The 27,831-nt window shown below is 36.7% G+C and overlaps 1 protein-coding gene across 1 annotated transcript in view; it reads left to right on the plus strand.

Annotated features, from left to right (window-relative positions):
• LOC148954789 (iron-sulfur cluster co-chaperone protein HscB-like) overlaps positions 1-27,831 on the plus strand; it is a 46,995-nt gene that overhangs the window by 15,772 nt on the left and 3,392 nt on the right. Inside the window, exons 2-3 of the mRNA XM_089107935.1 lie at positions 4,720-4,985; positions 21,509-21,762. Coding sequence (XP_088964061.1) covers positions 4,720-4,985; positions 21,509-21,762 — 520 coding nt within the window. The remainder of the gene's footprint in view (positions 1-4,719; positions 4,986-21,508; positions 21,763-27,831) is intronic.

Below are 27,831 nucleotides of genomic sequence, written 5' to 3' on the forward strand. Positions count from 1 at the left end.
GTGAATATGAGACCAGAACAAGATCTACCTATCCGAAAGTCATGTTGCTCTTCAATCAGATACGGATCAAGTGCTTTTTTCAGTCGTTCGAGTATTACAAGCGCTACAACCTTACTTGGTACTGATATTGGATTTATACCTCGCCAGTTATCGCAGTTAAGAGCATCACCTTTCTTAAATATCTTAAACAATTATCCCTATGTTCCAGTCGCCAGGGACCATTTCAAACTGCCAGACTGTTGCAATCAGTGTTATTCACACTGAGAGACATGTTCTCACTGATGCCTTGATCATTTCCGAAGTTATGCAGTCTTCACCAGGTGATCTTCCATTCTTGAGTTTCTTCACTTCAACAAGTATTTCCACAGGTGTGGGGGGATTTTCCTCAATCTTCAGGCTAAGAAATGGCGTCGAAGGGATTCTTTCTCGGTCAGTTGGTCTTGGTCTATTTAAAACCTTTTCGAAGTGGGATACCCACCTCTAGTCAATTTTCTCAGTTTCGGTGAGACCATTTCCGCTCTCATCTTTGACTTGGCTGGATCTGCTGGGAAGCTTTCCTAGCATTTCATTTGCGAGCATGTAAACTGCATTGAATATTCCTTTTCTAGCTGCTTCCTCTGTTAGTGTATCCTTCTCTTCTACACACCTCCGCTTGTCAGCTTTTGCCGACTTCTTCATTTCTTTGTCCTTCATTCTATATAGGACTTTTGCGAAGACCGAAGTTCTGTCGCCGCCAGCAGAGAAAATTTGCTGTCTCAAGTCATTACGCTCGTCGATTAGATTCCAAATTTCCTGTGATATCCGTCTTTCTTTCGGTGCATTCTTATACCCGAGCACATCCCTAGCAATTTGATTGTAAGTTGTCTTCATTTTTTGCCACGCTGTTTCCGGACTGTCTGTGCCGTTTTCTATTTCAAGTGGAGCGAATGAGTTCTTCAACTCCATACAAAATTTTCTTCGGGTTTCTCGGACATGTAACTTGTCCACATCATAAAGCTTCGTAGAATTCGACTCTGCGTTTTTGGGCACTTTCAGCTTGACTTTCAATTTTGCTACCATCAGGATGTGGTCAGACTGGGCATCTGCCCCTCTGAAGCCCCGTACGTCCAGAAGACTTGTCTGCCATCTCCTTGAGATTAGGAAATGATCTATTTGGTTCTTTGTCCTGCCGTCTGGCTATATCCATGACTGTTTGTGGATGGTTTTATGTTCAAACTGAGTTGTGCTGACCATAAGATCAATACTCAGAGCATAATCTACCAGGAGGGCTCCGTTTTCGTTCATTTCACCCAGACCATGTCTCCCTAGGACTTGCGGACAGTAGTCTCTTTCTGCTCCTACCTTTGCATTGAAGTCCCCAACTACACAAAGAAGGTCATGTGATGGGACTTCTGATGTCAATGACTGAAGAGCTTGATAGAATGACTCCTTATCAGTATCGTCTGCATAATTTGTAGGAGCATAACATGCAATGATTGAAATTTTCAGATGCTTGGTTACAAATCTTGCAAGTAAGCATCTGTCACTGACTGGCTTCCATTCAACTAGTGCTTTACCGGCCTGGTTAGACAACATTATCCCAACTCCAGCCTGGTGCCGGGATTAATTTCCGCTGTAAATTAGTGAGTAACCCTCTCCTAATTGTTCATGTCTAGATCCAATCCACCTGACTTCGCTTAGAGCAAGGAGATCTAGCTTATACTTCTTCATCTCTCTGAGTACTTGTTCAGGTTTTGTCATCTGGGTTAGTGTCCTTACATTCCAAAATCCAAATTTCGTATTAGTTTTTGCTGTCATAAATCGTGTCCGTTGGCGTGCTGAGGTTGTCGTCAAATGGTTTAGTGGGGTATCCGAGGCTATCATCGATGTTTCTTTTGCAATTTGGAATTTTACGGGGATAGGTAGCAAGCCTATCGCCCAATCCTCCTCATTTTACGGACTTGGGACCGTTTTCACAAAATAAGTTTTTCAAAGAAAGTAAAGAACTCCATTAAGCCAAAAATGAACAAAAATAGAATCATATAATCTACCAAGCATACAACTACCACAAGTCAGTATCAATAAATAAATGAAACCCAAAACAAACAGAAATTAAAATAAGTCAAACTCAAAACGAGCAGAAATTAATCTGAGTAGGGTATATATTTGAAATCAGCATAAAAATCTGATTCTTCTGATGTATCTACTACTACTACTGCTACTAACAACTCACCGCAGCACCAAGTCACCTGAGGCCAACACAGCTACGCACGCTCCTCCTCCACCCCAATCTATTCAAAGCCTCCCTTTTTACGCCCTCCCACGAAGTTCCCATTTCTTTTAAACCTTTCCTTATGACTTCCTCCCACCCCAGACGATGAAGACTTGTTTGCTGTTTAGCCCTAGATGGTTGGGCAAAAAGAACACTCTTCGGCAATATTTCGTCTTTCATCTACACAACGTGCCTTAGCCACCTCAAACTTTCCTCCATTATAGCCATTGAGAGCGGTATTGAACTACATTTTTCGTATAGCCTATTGTTTGAAATACGGTCAGTCAGCCGGGTACCCAGAACAATCCTTAAGCAATTTCTCTGGAAAACATCTAGCAAGTCTTCATCCGCTTCTCGGAGCGTCCATTGACCACTGTCATCACTGTAGCTTCTAATATTCTAATCTTGGTTTGCAGACTTATCTTTCTATTCTTCCAGACTTTTTTTAACTGTGAAAAAACACCCTGAGCCTTGGCTATTCTATATTTAACAAATTCACTGCTCCCACCATCTTTACTAATAATACTACCAAGGTAAGTGAAGCTGACCACCTGATCAATCTTTTCATTAACAAACGTCACCTATTCATCTTCAATTATTCCTAGCCTTAGTGACTTAGTCTTCTTAACATTAATTTTAAAACAAGTTCTAGCACCCTGAACTCGCAAAACATCTAAAACTTCATTCATTTTGCTCACACTTTCATCTAGGATGCTTAAATCATCAGCATAATCCAAGTCCAGGAGACTTTTTCCTCCCCATTTGATTCCGTGGTCTCCCATTGCCTTTCCTGTGCTCCTTAAAACAAAGTCCATCAAAATGATCCATATAAAGGGGGATAGAACACAACCCGGCTTAACTCCTGATTTAATACAAAACCAGCTGCTAACCTCATTTCCTACTTTAACCGCAGCAGTGTTATTCTCGTACACAGTACTAATCATTTTAATGTATTTGTCTGGTATACCATACAAGGATAAAACCTTTACTAAAGCTCTTCTATCAACAGAATCGAACGCTTGCTCATAATCTATATTGGTATCAAAAACGTTTTTAGAATTTTGGTTACTTTTGAGCCGGCTCGCTCCTTACTTACAGTTCGTTACCACGAACTGTTTGATTTTCGATAAGATGTTTTGCGATTTTTATAGATCTTCCTGAAACTACATGCCAATATAGTTTTTATTTTCTAGCTTTCTCTGGCATCATGTTATTGATTGTAGAAATCTTGGACATCCTTAGGGCCAACTGTAGCTACACTATTATGCACTCGGAACGAATTACAGAATCCTTGTTCTCCTGGAGCTAGATACCCAAACTTGTTTTTAAGGAGAAGAGAATAACCTCCATAAAAATTTGAAAAACAATGCCATAAAAGCGTAGATTTTTGGTTTTATCGCCATCTAGGAGAAACCCCTCACTATAATCTGAAAAAAAAACAATTTGTGAAAAGAACTAGCAATCAACAGACTTAGCTGCCAACACTTGGAAACTCGATTAATCTTCTATATACAAAATTTTTATCTCAACAACTTCTGGTTCTGTATTCACTTTAAAAAGAGCGTAAATCTAGTTGTAACCTGTAATATTGACTGTATATGACACACTGTTAACGATTTATAACAGCTGAGAGGTTGCATGTATCATAGTGTAATTCCTTCTGACTGACGATTGCTCAATATCAATCTACATACCATTATTTTTTTGATCTTTCATGGGTCTTGAGGGATTTTTTTTTTCAATAGATTTGAATCTTTAGTCATTTAGTCACTTTATCTGTTACTTTCCTTATTTTCTACCGTCGGTGCAGGATTGCTGACATAAATTAAAGAAAGGGGATGTAAGAAGGAGCTGCTAAACTTCAATCTTTAGGCTAAACTTCAAAACTTCATGCAAAACTTCAATCCTCAAGTACCAGGGACATCATAATAAAACTTTGTTTACTCCCTGCACCCATCTTAGGTCTATTGATAGCCTGCCTATGGAGGTCCGTCTCATGGAGAGTTCAATTCAATATTTTTCCGAATGCCATTTGAGTGACCATGTCCTGTGAAGATGATTGGTCATAAATTTTGAATAATTATTTGGTCTTCAATTGCCTTCAAGTGGCTCATAGAACGGATGGAGTATCTTAATTACCCTTACTGTATCCACTTCAGTTCTGCCCTAGCTGACTGGTTTTTCTTTCCAACATTCTGATAAATTTTGTTTTGGGATCTCGTGGGTTTCAATGTAATACCATTAAGATTGATCAGAATCATTGTTACCATTCCTGAATCAGGTTCAAATGACAATTTTTTCTCACTTAATAGTTTTTTCTTCTAAAAGCGAGTTTTCGGTTACTATGGGCTGAATTTTGTTTTTTACTAGGTTAGAGTGAAGGCTGCAACCATGATTTTATCTAGTTCTTAATCTATTATATCAGAACCTTTTCGTTTATTTTGAACTCCAGTAAACTTTCTTTTTAGGAAGGTTTGGCCTTCAGTTTTTGAAGAGATTTGAGCACTCATACTGCACACATATTAATTGTTGGAGTTGTGGTAGACCATTGCAAGCACGAAATCCTGTTTTCTGCAATTCGTGTAAAGTAGTGCAGCACCCAAAGGATGGTAGAGATTACTTTCAGATTTTAAATATACAGAAGATGTTCGGCATTGATATTAAAGAATTACAGAAGAACTTCAAAGAGCTCCAAAAGCAGCTCCACCCAGATAAACATGCAAGAAGTGAGAAGGTTAGGTTATATTTGGACCTCAGGCAGCTTTTACTGCTGGAATTTCATGGCAGTGTGTAATGTATGCTGTGTGTGCATTGAAAACAACGTACAATCGGCTAAAGTGGTTTAATTGTTGTTAAGTTGTCCAAAAATAAATATTCGAACAAAAAAAAAATGTAGCAAAGTAAGGAGAAACCACAAAAACGAGACAAAACACAAAAACAAACGAAAAACAAAAGAGCCCGTTATAAAAACGTCGCTATAATAAAAACGAAGTAGCTCGTACCTATACATCTTATAATTCAAAAAGAAGTTTGCTTTAATCCACTACAAAGAAAATTCAGCTGTTTTATTACTGGTTTTGTAAGCATAGTATCGAAAAATCATAAAGTAACAGAAACAGTCATACTTTGGAATTACTGGTTTTGATGCTATGTTTGATACTGGTTTTGATATTTTATTACTGGTTTTGATACTATTCATAGTATCAAACAATCATAAAGTAACAGAAACAGTCATACTTAGGAATTTTGAAGTCTTGTTTTTTCAAACAATAAAAAGTCTGACGTTTGTGAAATGGGAAGTCAGAAGACACCATAATGCTTACTTTTTGAGATTTGTAACCACTCAATTTTCTTTCCAATGCTTACTTACGACCATTAGATAAGTCAGTGTTTTATTATTCAGTATCATTTTATTATATGGAATTACGCAATTGGACATGCAATTACTCCTGATACCAAAAAAATAATGACTATTTTACTGTTTGTTTCAAGTGCTAGTTTCAGGCATGTTTCAGATATTAAGGGATTTTTCCAAAAAGCCCTTGGCATGCTGCATTTCATGGCCTTTGTGTGAAATAAGGCCACAGAAAAATTTCCAACAAAAATTAACGTGCAAATATTGAAATTAAAATGAACAGAAATGTATTGACATAAAGATATTAAACTTAGATGAAAAGAAATGAAGAGGATGAGCATGAAGTGAACAGAAATCACAAGAAATACAAAATCCAATTCAATAGGACCAGTAATTTGAGTTAGGCTGTTTCTCCCCTCATACCACCTGATGGCTAGGGTGACATATACAATTAAATGAAGACAATTCGTATTTTCTTCATATTTTTTTCATTATGACATAAAAAAAGATCAAAGTAAAATTGAAGTTTCCAAAGAAAAAATGCTTTCTCGTAATAGATAATTTTAACAAATAACTCGGTTTTAGTATTTTAACAGAATCCTTAATATCATTGCGGGGAGATCTTTTCCTTTGTAATTAATTTCATTACAATTTATTGAATTGACGGTAAAAAATCACCAAAGCCACAATTGGTTTGTCTGAAGCAATCTATTTAGTCAAACAGTTCGTAGAAACGAACTGCAAGTAAAGAGCAAATTGTAACCAAAACTCGACCCAATAGTAACCAAAACTCTAAAAAATGGAATTTTTATAACAATAGATACGTTAAAACAATTAACTTTATCTTGATATTAAATTAAAACAACTAGTTTTTTTTTACTGAAAGTAAGGAACGACGTTAAAACTTAAAACGAACAAAATTATTCCGTGTATGAAAGGGGCTGTCCCCTCCTCAACGCCTCGCTCTTTACGCTAAAGTTTTTTATTGTTTAGAAAAAAATAGAGTTGTGAGAAAGTCAAACTTTAGCGTAAAGAGCGAGGCGCTGAGGAGGGGACAGCCCCTTTCATATACGGAATAATTTTTGTTCGTTAAGTTTTGACGTCGTTCCTACTTTCAGTTAAAAAAACTTGTTTTTTTTTTATATTTAATTTTTGAACGTTTTTGAATTAATGCAGGTTTTGATTTTGGCTCACCACACATCAATAATTACAACAAAATTTTCATATTAATTTTACTTTGATTTGGTTAAATGGCTTTCTTGAAACTTGTTTAATTTTATTTACGAACGTTTTTATTAGTAATAAATATACGTAACTTACGAATTAACTTACGTAACGAACTTCTATATTCATATATTTTTAATACGTATATTAGGGGGTTCGACCCCTAGTCAATACCTTGCTCATTAAGCTAAAGTTCGAATTTTGTTCCTATTCTTTAGAAATGACCTCTTAATCACAAAGGCCTTTAACTAGAATAAATAGTTCTTATGAAAGTACTAAAAAATATTTGGCTTAAAGAGCGAGGTATTGACTAGGGGGTGAACCCAATCATATACATAATACTTTCTGTTCGTTTTAAGTTTTGATGTTGCTCCTTACTTTCAGCTGAAAAACTTGTTTTTTTTTATTTAATTTCTGATCTTTTTTTAAATAATGCTGGAAAATCCGGCGCCCCCTTCATAGTAATGTCCTTTCCCCAACGAAAACTTCCTTCATGGAACGATCCTCCCACATAAAAATGAGCCCTCCCACGATATTTTAGGACCACTGGGTCGATACGATTACCCCTGGGAAAAAAAACAACAAATAAACACGCATCCGTGATCTTTCTTCTGCCAAAAAAGGCAAAATTCCACATTTTTGTAGATAGGAGTTTGAAACCTCTACAGTAGGGTTCTCTGATACACTGAATATGATGGTGTAATTTTCATTAAGGTTCTATAACTTTTAGGGGGTCTTTCCCCCTTTTTTCGAAAATCAGCAAAATTTTCTTAGGGTAACTTTTGATGGGTAGGACTAAACTTGATGAAACTTATATATTTGAAATCAGCATTAAAATCTGATACTTTTGATCCATCTATTGGTATCAAAATCCCGTTAACTAGAGTTTCGGTTACCATTAAGCCGGGTCGCTCCTTACTTACAGTTCGTTACCACGAACTGTTCGATTCCAAATATACAAGACTCATTAAGTTTAATGTCACCCATCAAAAGATACGAGCCTGAGAAAATTTGTCTGATTTTCTTCCTAAAAAAGGGAGGAAACACCCCCAAAAGTCACGGGATCTTAATGAAAATTGCACCATCAGATTCAGCGGATCAAAGGCTTCAAGCTCACATCTGCAAAAATGTGGATGCTTTTTTCCAGGAAAATGATCACCGATGCGTGTTTATTTGTTTGTTGTTTTCCCCAAGTGTGATCATACCAAACCAATGGTCCTAGAAGATCTGGAAAGGGCCCATTCAGACGAAAATTACTAGTTCTATTGCCCTTCTTAAGCAACCGAAAAGATTGGAGGGCAACTAGCCCGCCTCCTACGCCCTGTGTTTTTCCAAAAGAAGTCCCATTCAAATTTTGGGATAGACTTTTTTTTAGCATATTTGAAAGGTCTAATAACTTTGCCTTTGGGGATCTCATCACCCCCCACAGTCCCCGAAGAAAGGGCTGTAATTTATGAAATTAGCCCATTCTCCACGTGTAGTAATTGTTACTGGGCAGTATGCAGACGTCTTGCGTTGGGGGAGGGGGGTCTGCAGGGGGTTTCCATAATTCCAAGGCTAAATCTTTTTTTCTTTGTCTTACTTTATCTTTAGTAACTCAATTTTAATTGTGAAGGTGTTCCGATGGAATTGTGCAGGGGAAACTTTCAGCGAGGTAGGAATTGTCTGGGGGATTTTTTCCGTGCTGGGAGATTCTTAGCGGGAGAAATTCCTCATGACGGAATCTTCCGCAGGAGAAGCTTTCCATTGGTGGGAGCAGATTTTCCACGGAGGGGGAATTTCCTGCATGATTTGAATAAGATCAGAAATTAAATAAATAACAAGTCTTTTTCTTCAAATGAACGTATGCTAAGCATAATTTTTCAGGTGGAATCGTCCGCAAGAAAGTTTTCTTGGGGAATTTTCAGCGAGGTTGGAATTTTTCGTGGAAAATTATCGAAGGAGAGGAGGATTTTATGCGGGAAGAACTTTTTTGTCGAGGCAATTTTCCATGGAAAGGGAGGTGGGTTCCCCGCCATTACTAAAAAAAAAACGATCAGAAAATAAATAATTTTTTTTTTAATTTTTAATGAAAGTAAGAGCAACATTAAAAATTCAAACGAACAGAAATTATTCTGTATATGATGGGGGTCACCCCTCCTCAATACCCTCTATGTACGCTAAAGTTTGACTTTTTGCCCCAATTCAATAATAACGATTCCTGAAACGCAAGAGCCGTTTAATTAGAATCAGAAGCTATTTAAAAGTACTAAAAACTTTAGCGTGAAGAGTGAGGTGTTTGGGAGGGGGCAACCCCTTCATGCACGGAATAATTTCTGTTCATTTTAAGTTTCAATGTTGTTCCTCACTTTTAGCAGAAAAACTTCTTCTTTTTTTTGTAATTTTCAAGGTTTAAGAGCTATTGAGGAGGGAGAACTAACTCAAATTTGTGACAATTTTTGCTTGTTTTCAATTTGAGTTAATTTTTTATTGTAATTTCTTTTTATTTTAAGTTTATTTTTGTGTTTGTAATGGTATTTGAAGTAGAAGTATTGATTATAGCGCAAACACAATCGCCATATTAAGCATCATCCCTCTCAGCCTTACCAATATGAATACGGCCTTCCCCATCTTTCCATGCACCACTTTTACCTAACCTCTCTATAACTTCTTTCTATGTTGCCATAAACTTCTATATCATACCCCTGTTACTGTAGAATCAACTACTTCTTTGTCATAGGGAACACTCTCTCTCTTGTTTGTATTAAATAAAAAAAAAACAAGTTTTTTTAACTGAAAGTAAGGAACGACGTTAAAACTTAAAACGAACAGAAATTATTCCGTATATGAAAGAGGCTGTCCCCTCCTCAACGCCTCGCTCTTTACGCTAAAGTTTTTCATTGTTTAAAAAAATAGAGTTGTGAGAAAGTTAAACTTTAGCATAAAGAGCGAGGCGCTGACGAGGGGACAGCCCCCTTCATAAAGGGAATAATTTCTGCTCGTTTTAAGTTTTAACGTCGTTCCTTACTTTCAGTTGAAAAATCTTGTTTTTTTAAATTTAATTTTTGAACGTTTTTGAATTAATGCAGGTTTTGATTTTGGCTCACCGTACGTGAATAATTAGAAAAAAATTGAATATTAATTTTACTTTTATTTGGTTAAATGGCTTTCTCGAAACCTGTTTAATTTTATTTACGAACGTTTTTATTAGTAATAAATATACGTAACTTACGAATTAACTTATGTAACGAACCTCTATATTCTTATATTTTTAATCCGTATTTTAGAGGGTTCGCCCCCTAGTCAATTCCTTGCTCTTTAATCTAAAGTTTGAATTTTGATCCAATTCTTTAAAAGTGACCCCTTAATCACAAATGTCGTTAATGAGAATAAATAGCTCTTATGAAAGTACTAAATAATCTTTGGCTTAAAGAGCGAGGTATTGACTAGGGGATGAACTCAATCATATACGTAATGTTTTCTGTCGTTTTAAGTTTTGATGTTGCTTCTTACTTTCAGTTAAAAAACTTGTTTTTTTTTATATATAATTTCGGATCTTTTTTTAAATAATGCTTGGGAATCCGGCGCCCCGTGCATAGGAATTTCCCTTCCCCCATTAAAACTTCCTTAGTGGAAAGATCCTTCCACACTGACTCCGCCCCCGTCTCCCCCCCTCCCAGAAAAAATCTACTCAGAATAAGTTTGTATACATCCCAAATGCCAAAACTATATGTAAACAGTGAGTAAAGTTCATAAATGTTATCACACCCTCTGGGAACGTCGGGGAATTTAGTCATCTTAAAAGACATAGTTATCATATTTTCGACCAAGCTGAACAAAATCTCAAAATTTTGATTGGATGACCTTGGGAAAAAAATGAGCATGGGAGGGGGCCTAGTTGCCCTCCAATTTTTGGTAACTTAAAAAGGGAACTAGAAGATTTAATTTACGTTGGAACGATGCCTATCCTACGACATTATAGTACCACTGGTTTGATACAATCACCCCTTGGAGAAAAAAAAATAATAATAACAAACAAATAAATACGCATCCGTGATATTTCTTCTGGCAAAAATGCAAAATTCCACATTTTTGTAAATAAGAGCTTGAAACCTCTCTGATACACTGAATATGATGGTGTGATTTTCATTTGGGTTCTATAACTTTTAGGGGGTCTTTTCCCCTTTTTTCAAAAATCAGCCAAGTTTTCTCAGGCCCGTAACTTTTGATGGTTAGTACTGAACTTGATGAAACTTATATATTTGAAATCAGCATTAAAATCTGATTCTTTTGATGTATCTATTGGTATCAAAATTCCGTTTTCTACAGTTTCAGTTACCATTGAGCCGGGTCGCTCCTTACTTACAGTTCGTTACCACGAACTGTTTGATAAATATACGTATCTTACGAATTAACTTACATAACGAACTTCTATATTCATAGATTTTTAATACGTATATTAGGGGGTTCGCTCCCTAGTCAATACCTTGCTCTTTAAGCTAAATTTCGAATTTTGTTCCAATTCTTTAAAAATGACCCTTAATCAGAAAGACCATTAATTAGAATAATTAGCTCTTATGAAAGTACTAAAAAATCTTTGGCTTCAAGAGCGAGGTATTGACTAGAAGGTGAGCCCAATCATATAGCTAATATTTTTTGTTCGTTTTAAGATTTGATGTTGCTCCGTACTTTCAGTTGAAAAACTTGTTTTTTTATATTTAATTTCTGATTTTTTTTAAATAATGATGGGAAATCCGGCGCCCCCTTCATAGCAATGTCCCTTCCCCCATGAAAAGATCCTCCCATATAACCCCTGACCCACCCCACCCCCCACAACCAGAAAAAAATCCCCCTGAAAACGTCTGTATACTTCCCAATAACCAAAATTATATGTTAACATTCGGTAAAGTTCATAACTTTCAGCCCTCCCCCTGGGGGCTTCGAGGGATTAAGTCATCCTAAAAGACATAGTTATAATATTTTCGACCATGCTGAAGGAGGGCCTAGTTACCCTCCATTTTTTTTGGTCACTTAAAAAGGGCACTAGAACTTTTAATTTCCGTTCCAATGAGCCCTCCCACGATATTCTAGGACCACTGGGTCGATACGATCACCCCTGGTTAAAAAAAAAAAAAAAAAAAAAAAAAAAAAACAAAAAAACACGCATCCGTGATCTTTCTTCTGGCAAAAAAAAGAAAATTCCACATTTTTGCAGATAGGAGCTTCAAACCTCTGAAGTAGGGTTCTCTGATACGCTGAATAAGATGGTGTTATTTTCATTAAGGTTCTATAACTTTTAGGGGGTCTTTCCCCCTCTTTTCAAAAATAAGCCAAATATTCTCAGGCGCGTAACTTTTGATGGGCAGGACTAAACTTGATGAAACTTATATATTTGAAATCAGTATTAAAATCTAATTCTTTTGATGTATCTATTTGTATCAAAATACCGTTTTCTAGAGTTTCGGTTACCATTGAGCCGGGTCGCTCCTTACTTACAGTTCGTTACCACGAACTGTTTGATTTACTTCATCTTCGTCATGATTTAATTTTTAACAATTGTCTTTGGTTAAATAATAAAAGATTGATATTCGTTATTCTTAAACGATTCATGATATATCGGCAGTCAAAAGTGGTGTAAGATGTCTATTTATATATACAAGATGTTTAGCAAAGGGAACTTGGGACCCATATTCAGCTTTTCAACTTTTATGTAAATTGTCAGTAATTGCACATTCCAACTAGGCATAATATCATATTGCATTGGATTGACGACACTTTTTGACTGCTAAGGTCCTTTTGCCAGCCCTACAGTGTGGATCCCGTGTTACCTGGATCCTGTGTTACCAAGCTGAGATCAAACCTGCTGCGCAACCACAGGACGCACTAGGCATAATATGTCCATTTGTGTATTAAAATATATCCACTATAATTGGTCCGGTCTATTTATAATTTGATGCTTTTGTGCCTTGGACCCCTTGCATAGAAATTTTGATTTAATAAAATTTTGTGCCACTGGGGAAGGAGGGGAAATCAATGCCACAAATACACAGATGATTTTTGTAATTTCTTTTGATCTCTTTTCTTCATAATAATTATTAAGAAAACCTTTGAAACAATAGAAACCTTTTTCAGAATTCTCTGATCTTTTGTTTTACATCTGGTAAAAATAAATTATGGGAGACTGGGAAGGGGGGGGGACATTTAAACTAAGTTTTCACTGTTCATGAGACTATTATATCTGTTTGCAATTTTTTCTGAAAGGCGGTATCGCTGCATTGAAAAATTAGCCAACGCTGAAGTTAGTAGATGAAGTTAGTATGCAGTTAGTAGACCTGCAACTTTCGTAAGTCTACAAACTTGCAAGTTTGTTGCAACTTCTGATTTTCGCAAAATGTTTGCCTACTGCGTCATTGGCGCTTTACTGAAAACCAATTTCATGACAAATATTTTCTTTTTTAGTTAATATTGAAAATAAACATTAAAATTAAAGTAACATTTTGAACTGATGAGCTTTCAGCAATTAATATCATTAGACATCAAATATTCAGTTTAACTTATTAGCTCTTTTTAAAGTTGTTAAAGATGAATATAGTTTCACTACAAACAAGTGTTTGGATACTTCCTCCTTTCCTAACTGTAAATAAAAACCAAAAGCCTACTGCGTCATTGGCGCTTCACTGAAAACGAATTATATTACAAATATTTTTTTTTTCCAGTTCTTACAGCATTGAAAATAAAAATAGAATTACAGTAAAATAATTTTTTGAACTGATGGATCTTTAAACAATTAATATAACTATACATCAAATATTCAATTTGATTTTGTTTATACTTTCCAAGACTGTTCAAGACGCATATAGTTTTCAGCAAAGCGCCAATGACGCAGTAAGTTTTAGACTTTTACAGTGAGAGAAGGAGGTCATACCCAAACTCTTGTTTGTGGTGATTTTTGTTCGTTTCAAGCTTGATTTGAATATTCAATTTAATTTTCACTCGTTTTAAGATTTATTTATTAATTTGCATTAATATCTATTGTATGTTTGTTTGCATTGATTGTTTATTTAATTTCTGGTCGTTTTAAGTTTGAATTTTAAAAGGCATTTGTATCTGCTGAGCTTAAGTTTAAAATGGTATTTACTTTTTTTTGAAAAACTTATTTTTCGGAAATGTTTTTTAATTAATTTTGTTCTTTTTTGGTTTTAATAAATTTAAAGTATTTAAAAATTCCTTATTTCAAAATCAAACTTAAAAAAAAAAAAAAAAAATCAAATATTCAACAAAGTATCAAAACTGATATCAAAGTAACAATATCAAAGTGAAAAAATGGGTTTGTGTCAACCTTGGAGTTTTCATTATCTGATGTTTTTTTTTATTATATTTTTTCATTATCTGATGTTTTCATTATCTGATGTTGATGTCATTGTCTGAAGTATTTTTAACACAATTGCTATTCCAAAATTTTTATCGGATGGGTTGGGGGAAAAAGGGTGTGGGGGGACTAGATTAAGCTTCGATCTCTTTTGACTCTTTAAAAGTGAACTAGAACTTTCTATTTTCAATCAAATGAGCCCTCTCTGAAGTTTATACGAGTATCCCTTCTATAAGAACCATATATATCCCCAGAGGTATAACTTACAACGCCTATTCCTGGGCCCTGGGAGGTTGTGCCGACCCTGGAGTTTTAATATCTAATGGTTGAACTATTTTTAACAAATTGGTCAGCTGAAATTTTTATCGGATGGGTTTTTCCATCCGATAAACCCAAAGGCGTGGAGGGTGGGAGTGGTTATATGAAGTGCCTCTGGGAAAAAAATAAATGGAGTGTGGGGGGAGGCTAGCTGCCCTCCAGTCACCTTTGACTCTTAAAAAGTGAATTACAACTTTCAATTTCCAATCAAATGAGCTCTCTGGGAAGTTTATATGAGCATCCCTTCCATGACCATCATATATGCCCCCAGGGCATAACTTACAACGCCTACCCCCGGGCTCTGGGGGGCTGTGTCGACACCGGAGTTTTTTGTTATATGAACTTAGAACTATTTTTAGTACAATTGCTACTTCCAGATTTTTAACTAATGCTTGGCGAGTGTGGAGGAGGGGTGGGGGCGAGTTGTTCCCCGATATCTCCTTAATGTTAAGAATCGAACAAGAACTTCCAGTTTCAGATAAAAAGAACCTTTTCCGAAGCTTATGCGGGCATCCCATGCATAAAAACTATATATGCCCCTAGAGCATTACTCATAACGCCTGGCTCCGGGCCCTGGTGGGTTCTGTCGACACAGAAATTTTTCTTATCTGACCTTTGGACTATTTTTAATTAAATGGCTATCATAAAAATTTTATCGGATGGGCTTGGGGAAAAAAGCGTGTGTGTGGGGAGGGGGCTATTTGCCCTAGGATATCTTTTGACTCTTAAAAATTGACCTAGAACTTTCAATTTCCAATCAAATGAGTCCCCTCTGAAGTTTATACGGGCCTCTGGGCCCTGGCGGGTTCTGTCGACACAGAAATTTTTCTTATCTGACCTTTGGACTATTTTTAATTAAATGGCTATCATAAAAATTTTATCGGATGGGCTTTGGGAGAAAAGGGTGTGTGGGGGAGGGGGCTATTTGCCCTCGGATATCTTTTGACTCTTAAAAATTGACCTAGAACTTTCAATTTCCAATCAAATGAGCCCCCTCTGAAGTTTATACGAGCATCCCTTTCATAAGAACCATATACGCCCCCAGGACAACACTTACAACGCCTATCCCCCGGGCTCTGGGGGGAGTTTTTGTTATCTAATTTTTGAACAATTTCCAAAACACTTGCTATCTCAAAATATGTAGCGGACGGGTTTGGGGAAAAAAGAGCGTGGAGGGGGGAGAGGCTAGCTCAACTCTCTTGACTCTTAAAAAGTGAACTAGAACTTTCAATTTCCAATCAAATGAGCCCTCTATGAAGTGTATATGAGCATCCCTTTCATAAGAACCATACATGGCCTTAGGGCATAACTTAGAACGCCTTCCCCTGTGCCCTGGGGGTTTCTATTGACACTGGATTTTTTCTTATCCGACCTTTGAACTATTTTTAACAAAATGTCTATCTCAAAATTTTCATCAGATGGGTTTTGAAAAGAAGGCGTGGGGAGGGGGCTAGCTGCCCTCGGATCTCTTTTGACTATTAAAAAGTGATCTCGAACTTTCAATATCCAATCAAATGAGCCCTCTCTGAAGTTTATACGAGTATCCCTTTCATACGAACAATATATGCCTCAGGGCATAACTTACAACGCCTACCCCCAGGCCCTGGGGGGTTTTGACGACACCTGAGTTTTTGTTATCTGACTTTTGAGCAATTTTTAATTTAAATCTCAAAATTTTTATTGGATGCATTTGGGGAAAATGGGGCGTGGGGGTGGGTGGGCTAGTTGCCCTCCAATCTCTTTTGACTCTAAAAAACTGAACTAGAACTTTCAATTTCTAATCAAATGAGCCATCTCTGAATTTTTTACGAGCATCCCTTCAATAAGAACCATATACTCCCCCAGGAAATAATTTACAACACCTGCCCTCGGGCCCTGGGGCGCTGTGTAGACCCCTGAGTTTTCGTTATATGGTCTTGGAACTATTTAAAAAAAATGGCTATCTCAAAGTTCTTATCGGATGGGTTTGAGGAAAAAAGGGCATGGAGGGGGGGCTAGGTGCCCTCCAATCTCTTTTGACTCTTAAAAAGTGAACTAGAACTTTCCATTTCCAATCAGATGATCCCTCTTTGAAGTTAATATGAGCATACTTTCCATAAGACCCATATGTGCCCCCAGGACATAACGTAGAACGACTGCCCCCGGGCCCTGGGCGGTTGTGTCGACACCGGAATTTTGTTATATGATCTTTGAACTATTTTTAACAAAATAGCTATCTTAAAATTTTTATTGGATTCATTTGGGAAAAAAGGGTTTGGGGGGAGAAGCTGGTTACCCTCCAATATCTTTTGACGCTTAAAAAGTTTATCTATAACTTTCAATCTCCAATCAAATGAGCCCTCTCTGAAGTTTATATGAGCATTCCTTCCATAAGAACCATATATGCCCCCAGGGCATAACTTATAACCCTTGCCCCTGCAGATTTTGGGGAGAGTGTCCTGCTTAAATATATAATTTCCATAACTTTCAACTACGTTGAACAAAATGGCTATATCAAAATTTTGATTGGATGTGTTTGGGGAAATGGTGGGCGTGGAAGGGGTGTCAGTTGCCCTACAATGACTTTCGACTATCAAAAAGGGAACTAACCATTTAAATTTCCAATCGAATGAGCCCTTTCTGAAGTTTCTACGACAACGTTGTCTATACATAACCTAATATGCTTCTAAGGCTTAACTTACAAGACTGACCCTGAGGTCTGCAGGTGAGTTGTAAACCTCGAAGACCTAATGTACAGACCTCGAAACTATGTCGAATTAAATGGATATCTCAAAATTTGATAGGATGTGTTTTGAGGAATGGTGGGCGTGGGGGGGGGGGCTAGTTGCCCTCCAATCACTTTTGACTATTAAAAAGGGCACTAGCCCTTTGAATTTCCAATCGAATGAGCCTTTTTGCAGTTTCTACGGCAACGCCTTCTATAAAGATCTTGTATGCCCCCAGGGCATAACTTAAAACCCCTGCCCATAGGGTTTTGGGGGAGTGTCCTCCTCAAAAACATATTTTCTATCTGGAAATCAACTACGCTGAGCAATATGGCTATCTCAAAGTCTTGATTGGATGTGTATGGGGGAATGATTGGCTTGGGGGGGGGGGAGGGGGCTAGTTGCCCTCAAATCACTTTTGACTATTAAAAAGGACACTAGCCCTTTGAATTTCCAATCGAATGAGCCTTTTTTGAAGTTTCTACGACAACGCCTTCTATAAAAACTTTATATGCCCCCAGGCCATATCTTAAAACCCTTGCCCTGATGGGTTGTGGGGGAGTGTCCTCCTCAAAAACATATTTTCTCTCTGGAAATCAACTACGCTGAAATAATGGCTATCTCAAAATTTTGATTGGATGTGTTTGGGGGAATGATGGGCGTGGGTGGGATGGGGGGGGGGCTAGTTGCCCTCCAATCTATTTCGACTATTAAAAAGGGCACTAGAACTCTCGATTGCCAATCGAATGAACCCGCTTTGAAGTTTCTACGACGACCCCTTCCATATGAAGTGCCTCTTGAAAAAAAAAATAATAATAATAAAACATTGGAGCCGTATGGCCTTTACTATAGCCAACGCCTCTGATTCGTTGAAATTTGTAATATTCATTTTGTTGAAATCATAAATTTAATTCAATAAATTTGTAATATTCATTTTGTTGAAATCATAAATTTAATTCAATATCATCTCTTGACAAAACAACCGGTTTTACAAAAAGACAAAAAATGTTAGATATAAAGGCCATCTTCACAAAGCCGGAATAAAATTTGTACTGAGTAGATGTGAAATCGACATTATGCTCTCTCGCTGGAGAAACACTGAAATCACAGAGGAATATTTGAATGAAAGCAGAACAAGTTTCTGATTATTTTCAGAACTTTGCCTGAATATTTTGGTCTGCCCGAGTGACATTAGTAATTATTATTAGTCAATATTCGAATCTTCCTCAACAACACATATCCCGCTGGTCAAATAGTTTAGTTTTTGAAGCCAAAGAATAAGTCTTCTTATTTGGATTAATTGTGAAAAGGAGAAAAAGATTGATCATGTTGAAGGGATAATAATCTTTTTGAAAACCTAATAGCTGTATCTTTGTTCTATTTTAATTACTTTTTTGCTGACCTTTGGTAAAAGGTAAAGAATACGGAATCGGACTTTACAGTCCCTACCGGCGATGCTGATCTCCGTTTCTTGGCCCTTCAGTCAGGAAGTGCAATGGGGTGTTGGGGGCCAACCATCCTGTGCTTTCGCACACCCTTCCTGTTTACCTTCCCCTGATTTCTCCTGATACCCATTTGGAGCTGGGTCGACTCTGGCTGAGCTTACAGAGTTGCACTAAGGACCCTCGTCCCAAATCAAATAATTGGGTACACTAGGATTCGAACCCTCGCCCTCTCGGACAAAGAATCCTAAATCCAGTGCACCGACTGACCTTTGGCTGACCTTTGGAATAGCCTGAAATCCATTTTGAAAGGGTCCGGCTCATTTTAGCTGATGGTGTCTGTCTAAGAACAGTTCCTTATAAACCAGTTTCATGATGGATAGGTAATTTTTGGATGCGTGCTTCTAGATTTGGGGAAGAGCTTGGAATCCATCAGAATACCCCTCTGGTGGTAGCTCTTTCTTTTCTTTGAAAACTTCTTTTGTGGAAAATAGTTTCCTAAAATTAATTTCTGTTTATTTGTAATTGATATAGTCTTTTTCATTGGTCAAGAAAATCTGTTTGGTTTTTCTCTATAAAAATTCAGATTTTAGCTTACTGCTTATACCTTGGAATTTTTTTTTAACGATCTTAATAATATGCACCCTTTTGAAAAATCTGGATAAATATAGTATATTTTGATTTAGCTTCACACCTCAACTTTCCCCAAAAAATAAAATTTAATACTCTTTTCTGTCCCTAACACATTGTACCTTTGCTATTTTTACAGCCTGAATGTGCTTACACCCTTTTTATTTAGATCTATACTAAAAGCAGAATTCGTAGTAGTAGCAGCCCTGAAAGTTTCAACTTGATACCCTCAGACATTCTTGAGATATTGCTGTTACGTCTTATTGACAACCAGCATTAACATAGTGCCATTTGATTTATTTTTACAGTAAATACGTCTTCCCCGATATTTTCTACGTTATACCCTATCTTAGTCCTAAGATATCCCGCCTGGATATCTTGACAACCTGGTCTGTTTTGACAGGCTGAATGCACTTAAACTATTTTGATTTAGTTCAATAGTAGCAGAAGTAGTAGTAGAACTAGCAGTGAAAGTGGTGGTGATATTTGTCGCCCTGATTGTTTCAGCATAAAACTTTAAGGCGTTGTTGGGATATTGCTAATACTCCTGATAATCCACATTTAAACTAAGATTGATAATCCACACATTGATAATCCACATGTACATGGTATGTTTCGATTCAGTTCAACAACACAATTGCCATTCCCTGAAATTTGTTCTAATACCCCTGGCATTAGCAATAGTAGTAGTCAAAGTAGCAGAAGTAACAGTAGGAGTATTGGGAGTAGTATTAGTAATATCAGTAGTAGTATTAGTAGTAAGCAGAAATAGTACTGAGTATCGGTAATAGTATTCGCATTGTGCCTATTTGGTTTAGGTCAGCTTCCCTTCCTCATGACCTGATAGTTTCAACTTAATTTTTTAGCCGTTTCTGAGATATTGCTGATACGCCCTTTTGATAACTTCTATTTACATAGTGTGGTTTGATTTAGCCCAACGTCCCCGTCAACAGTCCCCAGAAGTTCGAAACTAATACCATTCGCCGTAATAATAGTGATATTAATAGCAGTAGTAGTACTACTACTACTTCTTGTAGTAGTAGTATGTACATAGTGCATTTTTATTAGTTAAACATACACCTCAATATCCCATAATAGTCTAAGCTGTTCTTGAGATGCTGCTCACATGCCCTGTTGACAGCGTTCATGCACATAGTGTGTTGCAATTTAATTCAGTATCCACCTCAGTATTTCCTGAAACCTTTTCCATAATACCCCTAGCCTTAGTAGGGGTATTAAGAGTAGCAGTAGAAGCAGCAGTAGTAGCATGCATATAGTACCTTTTGGTTGTTTTGATATCCCCCTCAATATGCACTAAAATTTTAAAATTAATGCTCTAAGCTGTTCCCTTTTAATATCCTTAATCGACATTGTATGTTTCGATTTAGTTTAACATCCTCCTCAACATTCCCTGAAGGTTTTACCGTAAGACCCTTGGCTTTAGTAGTACTATTAGTAGTGATGATAGTATTAGCAGTAGCAGTAGTCTCTGTAGTATTATCAGCAGTTGTGGTAGTAATTTTAGTAGTAGTAATAGTAGTACCAGTTGTAGTAGCAGTAGTAGTGTGCACATGCCTTTTGGTATATTCATCGTCCCCCGTAACATGCCCTGAAAGTTTAACCTTAATACCCTAGATCATTCCTGGGACATTACTGACACGCTCTTTTGACAACCTTCATGAACAGAGTGTTTATTGACTTAGTTCAACATCCCTCTAAAGATTTTTTGAAAGTTTCATCTTCTTACCCTTAGCCTCAGTAATAGTAGTCGTAGTAGCAGTAGCAGTTAAAGTAGCAGCAGTATGCACTAGTGCCTTTTGGTTAGTTTAACATCCCTCTCAACTCACCCTGAAAATTTCAACTTATTACTCTAAGCTTATTACTCTATGTATTGTTTTATTTGTCAGTTCGTCCATATTTGCAGAGATGCTTGATTATTGCCATATATCTTTCTGCAGATGCTGGCCTATCTGCTCCTTTAAGGCTGTCATCACTGTCTTGTCCATCTTTATGTCGAAAGTGCTTATTCAAATATTGTTTTTACATTTAATTTTGTTTTGCTATCCACTTCACCTTTTGATGTTGGCAATGAATAAATAATTATTACTACTGATATTATTAATAGAATCAAGAGTTTTAAGTATTATTTTATTTGCAATTTTCTTTTGATCTCTCTTCTTCTAATAATTATAAATGTTTATCGTTTCTTATTGTCCTTCTCCGCCTCTTTTTCAGACTTTACAAGAAATCTCTGCAGAATATTCGTCTTTAGTGAATCAGGCCTTCAAAACACTTAATTCTCCCCTTGATCGAGGGATTTATCTTCTAGAATTAGCGGGTTATCCGTTTACAGAAGAGGAGATTCATATAGAACAAGATTTTTTAATGAAAATAATGGAAATTAATGAAGAACTAGCGGATGCTTCAGACCAGGAGTCACTTCTTCGAATTGGAGATCAAAATCGAAGAATTATGAATGGTCTTTTAGAGTAAGAAATATTATCATTATTATTAAGTTTCTTATAGGGTGATTCGGGGCAACAGTAATAATAATAATATGTCGCGTGTCTTGGTAAATGTCTTTGGTATCGATACCTTTGCAACTATCTTAGAATGGCTGGAACATATGCTACTAAGGTAGCCATTTAGGGATTCCTTCTGCAAGAAGAGAGCTCCTTGTCGCAGCTAATCCTTGGATTAAGTGTTTTGATAAATGTTTTATGTCCTTACCCTAAAAGTATAAGAACCCCTTAAGAGAGGAAAATCAAGTTTGTCCTTAAAAAAACTAAAAAAATAATTCCAGCTATCATGCGTTGCCCACAAAAATTACGCAATTAATTAACCACGACGCTAATAGAAATACTATTTAAATTTACTTTTAATATCCTTGGGTTTTACTTTAACCTTTGATTGGGCTCAGGGGGATTAAAAAAAAAACAAAAAAAACAGTGAATACGTTTATGTATATTTTTTTTTTAAACTAGCCTATGCTCTCCTCACTAACCTGAACTACATTATGATCATAACAAACGAAAGAATATACATAATTTCAAACAATTTCAGGTTGAACCTAAATAAACTGTCTAGTTCGACTGGGTGATGCTGCATTATTAGTGGCGCTGGTTGTTTTAATCCTTATTAAACCCTAATTTAAGGGCCAAACCTTCTTCTTTTGAAAATTTCTATCTTTTTGTCTACAGCTGTAAGCTCTCTGGTGGAGATAATATGACGCGTTACCTTCATTGTGCCAACCTTGGTTGAAATCGTATCGGGAATTTTTCAGGAGCGTAAAGCAATTACTTGTAGAATATCGAATAATCTGCCACGTCAAAAAGCTTTTATAGTGAGACTATTACCCGAAAAGTATTGCGAACCTCTCAGTTTGACACAATGTATTAAGGCAATAGTTCCACTCAAAAAGCTTTGGAGCTTAGTAGAGGCTTCTAAAAATTGGGGCCAGAATGCTTTGCTTTTATGAATTCTTTTTTTCCAAAACATTGAAAACTTCACACTTATTATCGAAGACTAAGTTCATTCCCATGTCCTTTTTTCTGATGGGTTTTGCTCATCATCTTTCTTATCTGTGACTAGCTACAGCTTTTTCTAAAAGTTTTGAAAATTGCGTGGATCTAACTGGCTTTATAATTCTGCATCTCCGTGTCTGTTTGAAACAATTTTATTGTATTACCCCAAGATACTCTTCTATGTTCTCCCCTTTTCTCGGTCGTGATTAACAACCTGACCAAGGAATTTCATTGACAAGTGGAAAATAGTAGATGACCTTACGGTCGTTGAAACTTTATATATAAATTTAATGAGCAACCCTATAAGAATTCTCAATGACGTTGCACAAGATGCTTCGAACTTGGACGTAAGAATAAACCCTTCTAAATCCCTGATAATACCAATTTATTTCCTTAAATCAATTTTCTTAATCCTATCCCTTCCGAAATTTCCGTGTTTAAATTACTCGACGTCACAATTTCTTCTAATTTAAAGCTCCTTAGAGTTACTCCAATGGTTATAAGAGAAGCTAGAGCAATCTATTAAAAATTAATTAGTATAATTTTTTTTTTTTTTTTTTGCATTTTTTTTTTTTTAATATATCAGTTGCATTTTTTTTCCAGGAGCATAAATTTTATTTACACATTATTTACAAAAACCAAACGCCAAGGAACCTTTCGGTTCGTTAGGCCAACTCCAACTTCCAACACATATTTCAATATAAATAGACAAAAACAAAACAATATCCCCCGCTGACGGGCTAAAAAAACAACACAACTAAAAAATTCATTGTGGCACTACTAAAAAAAGAAAAAAAAAATCAAACAAGTTGATAAATATTATTACAAAAATCCGTTAATTTTCCCCGAAAACTACTTCGATCATGATCACGCACAACCCCAATTGGTAAATGACTACAGGAGCTCGGCAAAACACGCCGAGCAGAGAGCTGTGACCGGGTTGTTTCACACTGCAGCTGCCGAAATGCATTTGCATTTCTTATATTATAATTGTAAAGATCCACACCAGTTATAAACATGCCATTAAAACACTGTGAGGTGAGGTTATTAATAATATCAAACATTAGCATAGATCGATAAAAAAGGAATATACCTGCTAGAGGAAGAATATTCAGTTTTAAATAGACATTTTTCACTGAATCTCTCGGTCAATAGTTTGCAAAAATCCTAGTGGCAGAATTCTGCAAAGCTCTAAGGCTTTTCAAATGGGATTGAAAAGTTGAAGACCTTACCGAACAACAATATAAAAGGTAACAATGGACAAGTGAATAATACATAAGGCCCTAATAATATTTTCTAATAATTCTAACATTACGGGCAATTTTAGATGCTATACAATTATATGGTCTGAAAAACTAAGCGTCATCTATGATAATGCCTAAATACCTAGTCGAGTGCACTCAAAAGTCGAGTGCATTAAGTGGATAAACAATGAAATGGAGTCATGAAAAAGGGCAAGAAAGTATGTTTGTGACGGTAAAAATACCAGAAGAGGTCCCCTGTGTTCATCTTATATTCTCAACCATGTAGTCTCAAACATTTCGTTCATGTTTTTCAGGGGATACGCTATTTCGATAAGTTTTCGTCTGAAAATGTGCATAACGTGTTTTCGACGTGTAACACCTTCTATGCGTTAGAAAATTTGATAATTGAAGGATTAGGAAAGCGAACAACATATTTTAGTGTTTTCATAAATTAACCTTATATAAATAATGCCTTAAATAAATAGCCTTAAATTAGGTAAATAAGCTTTAAAATAAATAATCGGAGCAGATATCTGTTAATGTATTGATAGAACCTTGAATCAAAGAACAAGAAATCTTTTAAAGAACGTTACTCCATATGTTTAAATGTTTATAGGATTTAAAGAAACAAGAATTCGCTTTTGGTCTGGTATGTGCGCAAGAATTATCTGGGGGGGGGGGGGTATAATAATGACAAACATAATTTTTATTAATACCTTGAACAAGGATCGCGCAGGAGATCGAGAAGGTCTTGGAGTTTTTTTGGGGGGTTGGGGAGGGAGGGGGTGACAAGGTCCCCACAATGTGCACGTGCCTGCATTTAGAGATGGCTTTCTGGAAGCTCCGGGTGGTTCTTCAACTTGGAATGTGTGGCTTTCCCTAAAAAACTGCACATGTGAAAGTCTTCAGCTAAATTTAGTCATCATTGAGACAGGGTGTATATGTGACCAACGTGACATGCGTCCCATAAAATATTAAGTCAAACAGACCCCCTCCCCCTCTAATTTTATAAAGTTGGTCGGTTCCAAATGCCAACATGGTTGGTATCAAATAATTGTTAATGAAATTGATGTATAATGTTGTCAGGACTATTTGTCTTTTGATAAATTAGAATGTAATTCAGTGCTAAAGGTGATTGGTAAAAGTTCTGATAGTTTGGAGGCCAGTTTTCTTTTTTGCTGTTTAATTTGGCTGCTCTGTCATCTCTGCATGACCTGTTAGGACTAGGAAGGATCTGAATCTCAAATTTACTTTAAGAGGCATGTGGCAGACCGGTCAGATGCGCTGATAAACAGAGGGGGGATCAATTGAAAGACAAGAGTACACATCTGATAACTTTGGTCAATAGAGTTTGTATCAACTTGTCTGCAATGACTTCTGTTCGCATTTAGAAACTTACGAGACATATGCAGCAATAGAGCTTTCAAAAATATGTCCTCTGCTCAAGTGAAATACTAGTGACAACACCGACAAGGAAAAATAACTAGGTGATTTCTAATGCGGAAAAGACTAAAACCAAAACTACTATGCTACCGATGACATCTCGCCGCAGCACCAAGTTGCCTGAGCGACTTGCTACACACGCTTCTCCTCCATCCCCAATATATTCAAATTCTCCCTGTTACGTAGCTGTCGACACAGCTACGCACGCTTCTTTTCCAATCCCAATCTATTCAAATCCTCCCTGTTTACACCATCCAAGGAAGGTCTCATTTTCCTCAAATCTTTTCTTACAACTTCCTCCTACTCCAACCGAGGATGACCTGCTTTCCGTTTAGCTTTAGACGGTTGGCCGAAAAGGGCAATATTTGTTGATCTTTCATCCTTCATACGCAGAATGTGCCCTAGCCACCTCGAGCTTTCTCTCATTATAGCCCTAGAAAGTGGAATTGAACTACACTTTTCGTACAGCCTACTATTTGAAATACGGGCAGTCAGTCGGGTACCCAAAACAATTCGTTGGCAATTTCTCTGGAAAACATTTAGCAAATCTTCCTCCGTTTTTCAGAGCACTCATGCTTCAGATCCATATATAACCACTTTCATCACTGTAGAGAACCAATATTCTAATCTTGGTTCGCAAAGTTATCCTTCCTGTTCTTCCAAAGTTTTTTCAAATGAACACTTCTGATAATTAAAATTCACCGCTTTAAGGAACATCCTGAATTGTACAGGCAAGTAGTTATATGTCTTGATAGTCGTGGAAAACAGAAGATTTTTTTTCTGCAAGAATCAATGGGGTTTCCCCCTGCTTTTTCATCTAATAGATCTGTTAATTATTATTACAGATGATACGAGTTGTCGTGTATTGTGGATTACCATTGCTCATACTGTCAGTGAAGGCATTGTAGTACCTGACACACGTCTTGTCATTGTTTTTGGTGTTTTCGTATATTCTATTCTTAGACTAAACTTAAAGGTATGGTGGTTATAAGTACTTCAGCGAGGTTTCCTTCGCAAGAATAGGCCTACTGAGTTAATGAGGACGAGCAGAAGAGGTGGCTGTTTTGGAAGGAGTATTGTGAAACATCAATTAATTGACTTACAGGAGAGATAAGAGGTCCTGTTCCTAGAAAACCCGTGTTCTATCTGCGGAAATAAACCTTCAGACATTAGCTGGTATTGATCTTATCTAGGAATCAGGTGCTATCTCCTCACAAGATCCTCCGATGGAACAATGCAATCAGTGGCAGATACGCATGTCTTCGTTCCCCTTTTTCACCCCCTTGACGACGATCCGCTTGCATCGGTAAATACTGAAGTTTTTTGCTGAAATATTTTATATGAAATATTAAATATTTTATGAAATATTTTATTGTAATGCTTTTGATAATTTGCACCATACACTGGAAGCAAAACCCTTGACAGCTATAGTGGCTTTATTTAAAGTAGGGAAAACAGAGAATTTAGTCTAGCCTCCCTATCATCCCAAGAAGCATAGGCTACACATCATATAAAGCCATGACTTTTTTAATGCATTTACTGGATTAGAGAATGCTTCCTTACTCAACTTCAAAGGAAAAAGATCTTGTTTTGAGACAAAGGATTGGGTCTCAGCCTCTAAGGAAAGATTTCCAACTTCTGCGATCAATCTGTATTGCATTACCTGAAATGTAAAATATAATAGTTGCTGTGTGATTTCTCTGTTTTTCTTGCGCAATAGGGCCAATTACGTAAAATTGCAACATTGATGAGGTTCGAATGTGAATGCTGGTGTTTTACTGGAAGAGTAGGGGTGGGCTATCCTCACCAGTGACACCATTGACCAGCATCTGATAGGAAACCTGCATCAGCTGTATTTGTACCACAGCTCATGATTTGATAACCGCAGTCTATAGGGACATGCGCAGGAGGTGGGAGCCTTGGGGCCTGGACTCCATTGAAATCCTAAATTTTCCGGAATTTCTGGGCGTTTCTTATTCAAATAATAAGATTTGTTTTTTATCATTGGCTCCTCCCATCGACAAAAAAATTCTGCGCACGTGCTTGCCTTTCTAAGCCCCAAGAAAACACAGCAGAATGGAAAGAGATGGGAAGCCTGTCCTCAAATGCACTGTCTTTTGTTAAAGTAATTTTCCATTTTAATTCCAAATGAAATGTAAAACAAAATTTGCGTCGTGCGAATGCATAAAAGCTAAAATGCAGTATCATTTGCAATGATAAATAAAAACAGGGAACAAAAAGTTAGTGAATATGTCTGTATATACGATTTTTTTTCTGACTTTATGCTCATAACCATCTAGCAATTAACTATAAAAAAATGTTTACAATTAACCTCCCCCACCCTCCC

Source organism: Artemia sp. Qi Xiang Cuo, chromosome 2 (assembly GCF_049724085.1).
Source record: "Artemia sp. Qi Xiang Cuo chromosome 2, ASM4972408v1, whole genome shotgun sequence".
NCBI lineage: Eukaryota > Metazoa > Arthropoda > Branchiopoda > Anostraca > Artemiidae > Artemia > Artemia sp. Qi Xiang Cuo.